This window comes from Schistocerca gregaria, chromosome 6 (genome assembly GCF_023897955.1).
Source record: "Schistocerca gregaria isolate iqSchGreg1 chromosome 6, iqSchGreg1.2, whole genome shotgun sequence".
NCBI lineage: Eukaryota > Metazoa > Arthropoda > Insecta > Orthoptera > Acrididae > Schistocerca > Schistocerca gregaria.
Genome location: NC_064925.1, coordinates 248579582 through 248592704, shown reverse-complemented (window position 1 = coordinate 248592704; position 13123 = coordinate 248579582). Strand labels below are relative to the sequence as shown.

General features: G+C 37.4%; 1 protein-coding gene across 4 annotated transcripts in view; it reads left to right on the top strand.

The window, feature by feature from the left end:
* The window catches only part of LOC126278568 (protein unc-80 homolog), a 953735-nt gene that overhangs the window by 257732 nt on the left and 682880 nt on the right, over nt 1-13123 (top strand). For all 4 annotated transcript variants that reach the window (XM_049978772.1, XM_049978771.1, XM_049978773.1 and 1 more), the window contains exon 10: nt 12015-12098. In XM_049978772.1, the coding sequence (XP_049834729.1) occupies nt 12015-12098 (84 nt within the window). The remainder of the gene's footprint in view (nt 1-12014; nt 12099-13123) is intronic.

Here is a 13123-nt window from a genome sequence, read left to right as displayed (position 1 = left end):
CCAGCAGCCTTTTCAGTACTTGCAGGGGCAACAGTCTGGATGATTGACTGACCTGGCCTTGTAACATCAACCAAAATGGCCTTGCTGTGCTGGTATTGCGAGTGGCTGAAAGCAAGGGGAAACTACAGCTGTAGCTTTTCCAAAGGGTATACAGTTTTACTGTGTGGTTAAATGATGATGGTGTCCTATTCCAGAGGTAAAATTGCACCCCCATTTGGATCCGTGGGCGGGACTAATCAGGAGGATGTCGTTATTATGGAAAACAAAATGTGTTCTATGGACTGGAGCAGGGAATGTCAGATCTCTTAATTGGGCAGGTAGGTTAGAACATTTGAAAAGGGAAATGGATAGGTTAAAGTTAGACATAGGAGGCATTAGTGAAGTTCAGTGGCAGGAGGAACAAGATTTCTGGTCAGGTGAATACAGGGTTATAAATACAATTTATGACATGATTTCTTTACAGACGAATGGAAAAACTGGCAGAAGCCAACTTCGGGGAAGATCAGTTTGGTTTCCCAAGAAATGTAGGAACATGGTGAGGCAATATTTCCCCTATGACGTATCTTAGAAAACAGGTTAAGGAAAAGCAAACCTATTTTTATAGCATTGGTAGACTGAGAGAAAGCTTTTGGCAGTGATGAGTGGAATGCTCTCTTTCGAATTCAGAAGATGGCAGGGGTAAAATACAGGGAGTGAAATGCTATTTACAATTTGTACAGGAACCAGATGACAGTTACAAGTGTCAAGGGGCATGAAAGGGAAGCAGTGATTGAGAACAGAGTGAGACAGGGTTTAGCCTATCCCAGATGGTATTTAATCTGTATGTTGAGAAAGCAGTAAAGGAAAAAAAAGAAAAGTTTGGAGAAGGAATTAAAATTCAGGAAGAAGAAATAAAAATTTTGAAGTTTGCCGACAACATTGTAATTCTGCAGAGACAGCAAAAGACTTTGAAGAACAGTTTAACGGAATGTGCAGTGTCTTGAAAGAAGGATATTAGATGAAACACAACAAAAACAAAGTGAGGATAATGGAAAGTAGTCAAATTAAATCAGTTGATGCTGAAGAGATTAGATTAGGAAATCAGACACTTAAAGTAGTAGATGAGTTCTGCTGTTTAGGAGGTAAAGTAACCGATGGTGGTCGAAGTAGAGAGGACATAAAATGTAGACTGGCTATGGCAAGGAGAGTGTTTCTGAAAAAGAGAAATTTGTTAACATCAAGTATAGAGTTAAGTGTCGGGAAATCTTTTCGGGAAGTATTCGGATGGAGTGTAACCATGTGTGGAAATGAAACATGGATGAAAAATAGTTTGGACAAGAAGAGAATAGAAGCTTTTGAAATGTGATGCTACAGAAGAATGCTGAAAATTAGATGGGTAAATCATGTAACTAATGACGAGGTACTGAATAGGATTGGGGAGAAGAGGAATTTGTGGCACAACTTGACTAGAAGAAGGGATCGGTCGGAGGACACATTCTGAGACATCAAAGGATCACTAATTTAGCTTTGGATGGAAGCATGTATGGGAGGATGTAGGTTGCAGTAGTTACTTGGAGATGAGAGATGCATCAAGCCAGTCTTTGGACTGAAGACCACAACAACAGAGAACGGTACATGAGATAGTGCAGTACTGGTACTCCAAGAAAATTTGCATCCTGAAAATAAAATCACACTAAAAAGTTAATGCCAGGTTGGGGCCTACATCATTGTGAATCTAGATGTGCGAATGTGCACTTTAGCCCAAATTAAACAGTTTAGTATGGTTTATGAAATTGCGATGCTCTTGGAGTACCCTCTGGTGTCCTGTTTCTTTTGTGATGTAATATAAGATCTCATAAAACTATATATGTATGAATATATCTAAGTGTTTACTTGAAAATTAATAAGCAGGCAAATTTTGTCAGCAGTGTTGAATAAAAGGGTTCACTTCAAATGTATTGACAGCTTTAGCAGGTTTTACAAATCTGCCTTCCATGAAACAGAATGTTTTCTGATCACAAGACAAGTTGCAACACTTGTCTGGTACCTCCTCTAGGCTTAATGTTAATTCTTAATTTATGTTATTTATGTCTTAAATATACAGAGCACCATTCTTTTGTAAATTATAGACTGGCAGCACTACGTATTTTGTCATTGTAACTCTCCACAAGACTTTATATTTACTCCTGCAGTAGGATATAAAAAGCCGTTACACAGGTTCTTGGCTTCACAAATAACCTAGTTAATTTTGTATGCAGTTTGAGAAAGACACAAAAAACTTACTTGTTCTTAGTTCTGTTGTATACAAACAGTTTTTTTATTATTTTTGCAAGAAATTTGTATTCCCTTGTATTCCTTTTTGCAGTGCTTTGTGGAGAGTACTGTGAGTTGTAGAGTCTACTTTTGAAATGAATCATATGCCAAGGCTTGCTTTCTTATTTTCCATTTATTATGTAGAAAGGATATGATAAAACAATTACTGCAAGTACAATAAGTCCATATGTCCACTCCGAACAACATGTTACAGTGCTGCTCGTTGTCACCTGGTGCCCTACTGCGCACAAAATTCCAAACAGAAATGGGACGAAAGGCATTTAAGCAGAGAAAACACTAAACATGGTCTTCCATCATCATCATAGCTGCACATGCACAGTAACACTTCTTTTCTGGCTATCCTTTGCCATTGTAGCTGCACATTCATAGTAGCAACTGTTTTCTGGCACTCTCTGGCAAGTGCTCAAACGAACCTATTCTAACAAGTTATAGGGAAATATTGTGAATGGTGGTTATTTTCAAAGTAAATTTCCTTTAATGCAAGACGAATTATGTTACATGTGAGAATGAGCTATGAATTTCTTAAATCAAACAGCATGTGACTCATTTATAAGGTAACACTTTCAGGACCAGCTGCTTAGCAAAATTTTGGGCCCAGAAGACCAGATATTTATGTCACTGTTTAAATTTTACTGGCACATTTGTGTGATGTTTCTCAAAGCTACAAAAAATAACCAATATTGTATTTGAAAGCTTAGCTTTTTTTATCTGTACTAATTTATATTAATTTAAACCATTATCTTTCCCTATTTGTGCGTTTGCACTACTTACCAGTGGCGTAAGAAAATGAAACACCTACAGCCATCCTTATGATGTCGTTTATTGTATGGCCACCAGTTTTGATGCTTCAATGCGCTATCTTCATGCCTTAGCTAATGCCTTGAGGCTAACACCATCCATATACATGAAGTATCAGTGCCCAATATCTGTAACTGTGTTTCATAGATTACCTGTACCCATAATGTTGTCCCTCCAACCATCAACTATCAACTGACTGGAGAAACATTCAAAATAAAATGTCCAAAGATTGCAAATTGCTGACACATACCTTTGGACATTCAATCTGATTGTTTCTCCTGTCAGTTTATAGTTGATGGTTGGATAGATAACACTGAAGTTACAGATAATCTTTGAAAACCAGTTATAGATGTTGGCCTCTGATACATCATGTATACATATGATGTTAACCCTTTCAGCATCAGTATAGATCTGAAGATGGTGCATTGAAGCACTGATACTGATAGCCATACAACAAATTACATCGTAAAGATGGCTGTAGGTGTTTCATTTTCTTATGTAAGTGAATGCCCGAAGTCTCCCAGACCTCCAATCACAAGGGTGGACATACAAAACTTACCAGTGATGTTGCTATTGGCTGACTACACCACATGTCCTATGCTCTGAATGTCTGCTGTCATTGGCTAGCAAAATTACGTGACTTGAGCTGTAATTGGGTTGCAAAAGCGCATCACAACTTGATTTCAATGCTTCGGAAACTAACATGCTGCCTTTGTTGGAATTCGAATTTATGCTTTCGTAATACGAAAATATGCAGCATATATGTTACTACACATCAAAGATGTTTCCAAAATGTGTTGTTTTTTTTGCTGAGCTTTGGTTCCTAAAATGGGTCACGTAACACATAAAAAGTGTGTTTTCACCTTGGAAATGGTTTATTTTCACATAGGAAAAAGTATTTTTAACTAGGAAGTCCGGGGAAAATCTGTTAATTTTTTTCCTTGTCTATGTATACACCCTGTCTAAGAATAGACTGCAAATAACTGTTCCACTTGTACCTTCGAACCACACTGGTAATTTTACCAATGGGGATTGGGGGAAACAATTGAAATATGACATTTCGATAAGGTGCATAAGTTGAAAATGTTATTCTGTAAGCTTCTGGACAGTGGAAGGCAATGGTGGACAACTGGGAATAGTTACTAAATGCATTGCATAAATAGATTGCCATGTAGTTAGTTTCATCACTGAACCATGCCGAGAAGGCGTGCTAACTGCCACCATATAAATCCAGCGAGACTTTTTGTGCTAGGCCCATTGCCTATGAATTACTGTGTTTAATGAAGTATATATTTTAATTAGTTAATCACTTTCTGCTTCTCATTAATGAATGTAAAAGATCACTCTTGTTAAAAAGTTGTGTAACAAATGTATATCTATGGGATCTGAATCAGAATAAGATGAAGAAGAAAAGGAGGAGGAATACCTTTGTGTTTGGCTAAAATAAAAATCCTTACAACAGTGAAGAAGAAAGTGGCATTCTGAAAGATAAAGTGAAGAATTCATATTTCTACAACACAGTTTTTTATAGCAAAAGTACATAGTGAAGAAAGGGGCATGGGAAAATGTTAACTAATTCATAAATTTGGGGTGTAGTGGAGTTAGTGTACTGAAGGGCAGTGAATTGTATTAAATAACAAATCATGATGTGACTGGCTTGATTTATGAAGCAAAATGCAGAAAAGAGAAAAGTGATTTTTAGGAGACTGATTAATATATTTAAGGTAGGAAAAGATAGATTGCTACTTGCAGTAAAGATGACATATTAAGTTACAAACAGGCACAGTTAAAATACACTTACGCATAAACTTTCAACCACGGCCTTCATCAAAAAAGAATGAGAAACACACATTCTTTCACACAAGCAGGCACACCTTACGCCCACATGACTGCCAACTCTGGCAGCTGAGACAGCATTGGGAGATTGTGGGGCAGGGAGTTAGAGAACACAGAGCAAAAAAGAAGGAGAGGAGCAGGGAAAGATGGGCAGTTGCAGTGGCAGAAGGCAACCCACAAAGAGGATGAGAGAGACAAGATGGAGAGGACTGATGTGACAGAGGGGATGGAAACTGATGGGTGGAGGTTGTGGGGACAGTATATTTTTGTAGGCTGTGGCTGAGATAATTGCAGGAGCAGAGAATATCTCATAACAATAACTTCCATGTGTGCCGTTCAGAAAAGCTGATGATGGAGGGGAGAATCAAGATGGCTCTGGTAGTGAAACAGCCATTGAAATCAAGCATATTATGTTCAGCTGCACGTTGTCCACAGGAGTTTGGTGGTGGCCTTTTATCCTGGTGGACAGCTGGTTGGTAGTCACACCAATATAAAAAGCTGTGCAGTGATTGCAGCAGAGCTGGTACATGATATGGCTGCTTTCACATGTGGCCCAGCCTCTGATGGGGCAGGATAATCCTGTGACAGGACTGGAATAGGAAGTGTTGGGCAGATGGATTGGGCAGGTCTTGCAACAGGGCCTATTAAAGGATATGATCCTTGTGGCGAGGGATTGGGATTAGGAGTGGCATAGTAATGGACTAGGATGTTGTGGAGGATGGATGGGTAACAAAACACCACTTTAGGAAGAGTGGGAAGTATCTTGGATAGGATGTCCCTCATTTCAGGGCATGACAATAGGTAATCAAAGCCCTGGCAAAGAATGTGGTTCAGTTGTTCCAGCCCAAGGTTGTACTGGGTGACAAAGCATCCACTCCTTTGTGGCTGTTTCCTGGGACTGATGAGATGATTTGGGGTGTGAGAGGAAGTGACATGGGAGATGTGTATGCAGACTAGTTGTTGGGGATACGCCTGTCTTTAATGGCTTTGGTGAGGCCCTCGTGATACTGTGCAAGGGACTTCTTGTCACTGCAGATACACCATCTGCAGGGACCCAGTCTGCAAGGGAGACACTTTTTGGGGTGGAAGGGATGCCAGCTGACAAAATGAAAGGTGCTGTTTATGGTTGGTGGGTTTTATGTGGACAGAGGTGTGGATGGTGCCCTCAGAGAGGAGGTTTTTGACATCTAGGTAGGTGACACACTGGGCTGAGGAGGACCATATGAAACACAAGGAAGAGGTTGTGAAGAATGAAGATAGCTTGTCTCGCCCTGAGTCCAGATCATGAAGATTTCATCAATGAATCTGAGCCAGACTAGAGGTTTGGCGATTTGGGAGGCTACGGCGGTCTCCTCTAGATGGCTCCTAAAGAGGGGGGCATAGGAGGCTGCCATGCAGGTGCCCAAGGCTGTGCCACGGATTTGTTTATATACCTTTGCTTCAAAGGAGAAGTAGTTGTAGGTTAGGATAAAGTTGGTGATGTGTATAAGAAAAATGAGGTCGTGAGTTTGCAGTCTGAAGGCCATTGGGAAAGGTAATGTTTAGTAGTGGTAAGACAATGGACATGTTTGGTGTGTGTAGAGAGATGGCATCAAAAGTTATGAGTAGGAATCCAGAAGGTAAAGGGGTGGGGATTGTGGGTAGTCGGTGAAGGAATTGGCTGGTATCTTTGATGTGGGAGGCAAGAGTAAAGGTAGGTGGCTGGAGGTGTTGGTTAGTGAGAGCCAAAGTGCTTTCAGTGGGGGCACAGTAATCAGCCACAATGGAGTGTCCATGATTGTGGTGGTCTATAGATTTTGGAGAATATATGAGGAGGGAAATGAATTCATGGGAGAGGTACTGCAAAGGACCTAAGGCTTTAAGCCAATACCCAGATCCCCAATACTCCTATCACCCCCAGCCTCAAAGGATTGCCCCCTTTGCCACCCAATACCACACCATGGTGGAACAACAGAAGTACATACTTTGCCAGGACTTTGGTGACCTATCATTCTAACCTAGATCCTTCCCACCCTTCCATCACCCACCCACCCTCCATAACATCATAATCTGTCACTATGCCACTTCCAATCCCAATCACATATCACAAGGATCATATCCCTGTGGAAGACCCAGGTGCAAAACCTGCCCAATCCCCCCCACCCAGCATGTTATATTCCAGTCCTGTCACAGGCTTATCCTACCTGTTTGCAACGTCATGTGTAATTTTAATGGTAAGAAGCAATCTATCCTTTCCCACATTGTTGATATCCCAACCTGGAGCTCCATTATCTGATTAATATTTTTTATTGTCCTTTTTTTTAAGGAAATTGTAGTTGAACCACAGAGTAAAGAGTTTGTTGATTGCCTTGACAGTAGATCAACAAAAAAGGAATGCATGATAAGAAGTCTCAAGGTGGCACTGTTAATTACTGGAAGAGCAGTTATTAAGAAAAAAGTAAGAGTAAGCACAGAAAATGGAAACAAACCAGTGAAGTTAAAGAATGTAAAAAGAAGAGAATATTTCAACTATAATTAATTGTGTGTTAAAGAGTAATGTAATTCCGATTGATGTAAAGTATCCATGACCAAGCTGTTGCAAGGTACTTCATCTGTCTGAAGAAGTAGAAGAAGAACAAATGGGCCACATGTAGTGCAGTAGAAGTCAACCAGATTGGACCTAACACCTGTACAAGAGTGCGTAGGCTTTTAGATAGTGATTTCAAAGAGACCTGAGGCAGAAAACTTACAAACATCAGAACTTGCAACATTCATACAATGGATAATTTCTGTGAAAATGTTTTGGAGTGTTTAGGTGAAGAAGCTTCTGAATTCTGGTCAGTTTTCAACTTTATTTTGATGATTGGCCTATTTTTTAAAACAGGACATGAAGGAATCCAGTATAATTTTAACATTACACATCAGACGTTTTTGAGACATACAGCCACAAGATGACCTACTGTAGGACCTTCAACCAATAATATTTTGGAACACTGAGATGGTATTCAGTATTACATTTTTAAGTATATACCTCTAAAAAAGAATTCTGCTGCTTTTCAGTTCAAATCCTACAAAAAAGCTTGAATGAGAACAGAACTTCATTTTATTATTTCATCTGCAGAACTATTCAGTAAGTTCACATAACATCTTCAAAGCCAAATACAGAAACAGAAACATATTTTAAACCCTTTGGCTCTTGTTTTGAAGATTTCTGCATGAAGAAAATTTGAGAGTATTTTCAAAGTTCTCTATAAAGAACTCTTTATATTGGATAATCTTCTTCATTTTGAACAACTAGTTGTTAGGGGGCAAGTAACCAGAGAGCTTAGTAGACTGGAAAGATGTAAGTAGTGGTTTCTAAAGAATTTCCAAAAACATTACATTGCAGCTTGCAACTGGGGTGGAAAAGACTTGCTTGTCAAGTGCTCAACTGCAAAGTCTTGGGATTTTTTACTCCAAAGAATGAATAAAGAGCAGAAACTGCAGTGGCATATTAAATGTTGCAAAAATGATGATGTTCAGTTTCCCACTAGATTACTTACTAGATAAATGAAAGATTCTACAATTTGAGAGGATGACCTGGCTTTAGATACTATAGATGTTAACAATTACTGGCAGCATCACATCTCAAATAGGGACCCATTATATGTCGAGTTTAAGTACCCAAATGTTTAAAACTTTTTAAGGCTTCTCTTACATTGTCTCATGGAAATGTGGACATAGAGAGAAGATATTTCATTTAAAGCACAGATTAGGAGAAAATCAGGCAGCAGTGACCAAAAGATTTCTAAACAGTGTTTCGTCCATGACAGATACTATGGGATAGTATCCCCATTTTCTTTCTGTGTCCATTGATTCATGACTCATTGGGTATGGACAGCAAGCTCATGCAAATTATACCACTTTTAAGAGAGAATGTGAAAAGAATGAAGCTTAGAATAAGAGCAAAAAGAGGAGCAAAACTGAAGGCATCTTGAGGAGGAGATTAAAAAGATGACTAACATGAAAAAATCTGTTGTCTATGAACAGATGCTCTGAAAGAAAATAAAAATAACACCTTATATCAAAGGAGAGACAAGAACATCTCAGCGAAGCTTCAACTAAAATGAAGAAAGCACTCAAAACTGGTTTAAAGGCAGCAAAATTGGCCCAGGGTAAGCATGTGGGTGTACAAATCATGAAAGAAGAAGAAAGATTAAAGGAAAGGGAGGTGGAAACCATTCAGAAAATCTAATTGATTACTTCATTTTTTGTGAAGATTCCTCAGAAACATTAATCCAAAAATATTTTCTTGGTCATTTTTCAGTATTGAAGCATAGAATATCATTAGTTGGAAAATGTGATGTAAATTTTGTTTGTGAATTACAGTTATCAGTATTGTATTACCAGTACCAACTTACCAATGTACCAGCATATCACAATAAAAGTGTAAGTCTGAAAAAGTGGCCATGCCCTGTCCAGGATCATAATAGTGAAATTTATTCGAGTCTTAACCAGCCTTTATGGTGGGTTTATCAAAAATAAAAACAATTCATTTGTGTCATATCTGTTTATTGGAATGATTTGTTTCCTTTTAACCACCTTTTTAAAATATCCCATCACCATTTAATCACTTTCTTTGAATATTTTGTCACCTTTCTCACTTTTTACTAGTGTCAACATGGTTCCTCACTCTGAATAAATATGTGACCAAAAACAAAAAGAAAAAATATCAAACATCTTGCCATAGTTGATGATTCAGCAATTATTATCAGGGCTACTATTGAAGCCTGGAATGCCCTAGAAAAGTTTCATGAGATCTCTTCAAAACTGACTTTTTAGTATTTTGGAAGTAGATCCTGAATGTAGACTCTAAACATGCTCTAGGATACTTCAGATTTAGATATGGCAACATCACTCTTTTTCAGTGCTTCAAGTACTTAGGTGAAATTATCAGGAACACTGATAGAGACATAATGAGCTTTAAAACTCATGTAGAAAAACTGTATAAAGACTTCACAATCACCTGGAATATTTATAACAACAAATCCCTTTACATCAAAGCCAAATTATGCCACTACCAAACCCTCATTCTGCCAGAAGCATTTTACGCCATCTCACACCATTATTACCCATGACTGTAAATGTCATTGAGAAAATGGATGGCAGTTGTTCAGATATAATAAATATAAATATAACAAAAATGCATTTTGCATCTTTTTCTACTTTGTTTTAAGAGAAATTAACTCTACTGCTGACAGGCCAGTATTTTTACTTATTTTCAGCTTTTTGTCAGCTATGATATTATTTGAAATACTGTACTTACATGAATGTAATGCACACATTTTTTACCATATGCAGTATTCAAAAGTTGGATGCATGTAAGATTATGAACTTGAATCTGTGAATCACTGGCAACATCACTGAATTTTAGTTTGTGTTCCCTATGTCACAAGACATTGTTGTGATTCTCTACTTTGTTTCATTATTGTTAGCCTATTAGTGCATAATGTGTTTGCATTTGGTAGTCATGAAATGTTAGGAAAGCAATGAGGAACATCATATGATGCTGCTTTTGAGTGCAAAGTAATTCTTTATGCTGAAAAATATGGTAACAGTAGGTTGCGATGAGAGTTCAATGTAGCTGAGTGTAACATTCACTTATGGAAGAAATAGAAACTGGTATTATATGCAACTACCGCTACTAGAAAAACATTCATTGGCCCTCACAAAGGAAGATATCTTATTTTGAAGTAAAAGTTTTGAAATTCATCTGTGAAAGAGGGAAGAGTGGGCAACCTGTGAACAGTGCCACCACAAGACACAAAGTAAAAAAGGTGGCTTAATATACCAAGGGAAGAGTTTAGGCTAGCTGTGGATTGGTTTATTGCTATGCAAAACAGGCAGGCTTTTTTCTATGACACATAAATCAGTTTACCAAAACCTTCCACAGGATTTTGAGGAAAAAACTTCAAGAATTTAGATGATATGTCATCACACTTTGGAAAGAGAAGAATTTTTCAATGGGCCAAATAGGCAATGCTGATGAGACACCATTTTGATTTGATATGCTGTATATTTACATGATTGATGAGAAGGAGAGAAAGGAACTTGCCATCAAAACCTCAGGGTGTGAAAAGCATTGAATTACCATAATGTTGGCAGTCACAGCAGATGGACACAAACCTCCCCTTTTCTTAATCATTAAGTGTAAAACAAGACCCTTAAAAATGAGAATCTGTTCCCTGATGATGTCATTGTTCAAAACTGGGAGAAGAGATTAACGGATGAAACTTTAATGCTTGTCTGGCTCGGAAATATATAGGAACTCTGTTCTAATGAGCTTTCCAAGCTACCATCTATGCTTTGTCTGTATGCATTTTGTAGTTATCTCACTGACGACATAAAAAAGAATGTCCCCATCCTACCCAATAACCTTGCTATTATTCCTGGAGGAATGACTTCTGTGTTACAACCTCTGGATGTCAGAATAAATGAACCTTTCAAAGGTTACATTTAGAAACAGTACAAAAAATAATGATTTTGCAGACCAAACCATGAACTGACCCTGACAGATTTGATGCATCCACATTATTGCACAATGGCCACTGTTTGAAAAAGCCTTGAAGCACCAATGATTGTAAAATCATTCAGGAAATGCCGTATTTCAAATATTCTGAACAGCTCTGTAACATAATTGAAGATGATAGGGAAAGATGAAATGGATCTTTCTGATGCATACTTCTCTCAGGAAATGAATGACATTAGTGAATAATGATGAGTAATACCTATAATTTGTATGTTTGTTTGTATGTCAGGTAGGTAATCAAGATAGACATTCTTTTTTAATAATGACTATGTCACTTAACAACAGGTCGCTTAAAAATTCTTATTGTTTTGATGGCTCATATAGTTGTATAAAATAAATTTAACCTTCCAGTGAAAGACGCCCATTTTTTTTTATTTAAAAAAGTAGGATGTACAGTATATTTCATGATGCATTCGATTCATGTAAATACTTTATTTTATATACTTAAAGATTTAAAGTTTAATTTAGTATAGTTTTGAGAGACTGTTAATTCTATTAATGCTTTATAAAATGTTTGTAGGCTGCATGGCTATCATCACCAAAGGACACCATCTTTCCAGAAACGATTCCAGAAGAAAGTTCCAGTACTGAAGAAGAACATGTTGTGAGTAAAAGCATAATTTATTTTCAGTAATACAGCAGCTATTGTTTTAAATAGGTATTGGAATAAAGTACCCATAATTAGTGCTTACTTCATGTTGTAATTAAAGGAACATCATATCAACAACATAGCCTAATACATTCAGTCATGAACCTTCAGCTCATTTTTATTATTAATGTGATAGTAAAATACCAAGTGACCACTAAGCTACTTAATTTAGTACAGTATCTGGTGAATGCAGCTAGTGTCATTCATACTGATTTGCAACATGGTTATCTACACAAGGGAATGTATTTATTTCAATAAAGTTTAGCATTAACACAAAGAAGGTACCACATTTTTTCAGTTCTTAGGTTCCCTAAGGACCTTGAGATGTATGTAACAACATGTTACAGGATTGTTTTATTATGATCCTCTTGTGACCTACAGACTTCGTTGGTATTAACACTTTTCTTTAAAGGCAAGAAAAGGCTAGTAAATGCCACAACACAAGACATAGTGTAGAATGACATTGTGCACCTATATAATAATGTGAAGTGCTGTTCAATACAGTTAGCCAACTACTTTATAATTGCAAATAGTAAACTTCTGTGGAATACAATACCTACATATTTAATGCATCATGAGTATTGTCACAGAAAAGGAAGGTTACACAGAGATGACAAAGATGTGAAAATAAAACATCAAAAGCGATAAGCAGGGAAGGGGGCAAGGATGACTCCAACTACTATAGACTTGTGTTTCACTGTTATTGGGATGGGTAGGGTAGTTGTGTGTATGGACTTAGCAAATTAAGCTGTCATGAGCACATATGTTACTGTGCCATGATTTCTAGCTATGTGTAAATACAAAAATTCAGTAATATTTAAATGAAGCACTGGAATGCACATTTATTGTGTATTTCATCAAATATTAATGTAAATTAATGATGGGGTTTCACAAAATATAAGCTTCTCTGCACTGGTACTATGAGTACATCTGTATCTTGACAGTCACTAGTTGAGCTATGCTTCAATTGAATGCAAATT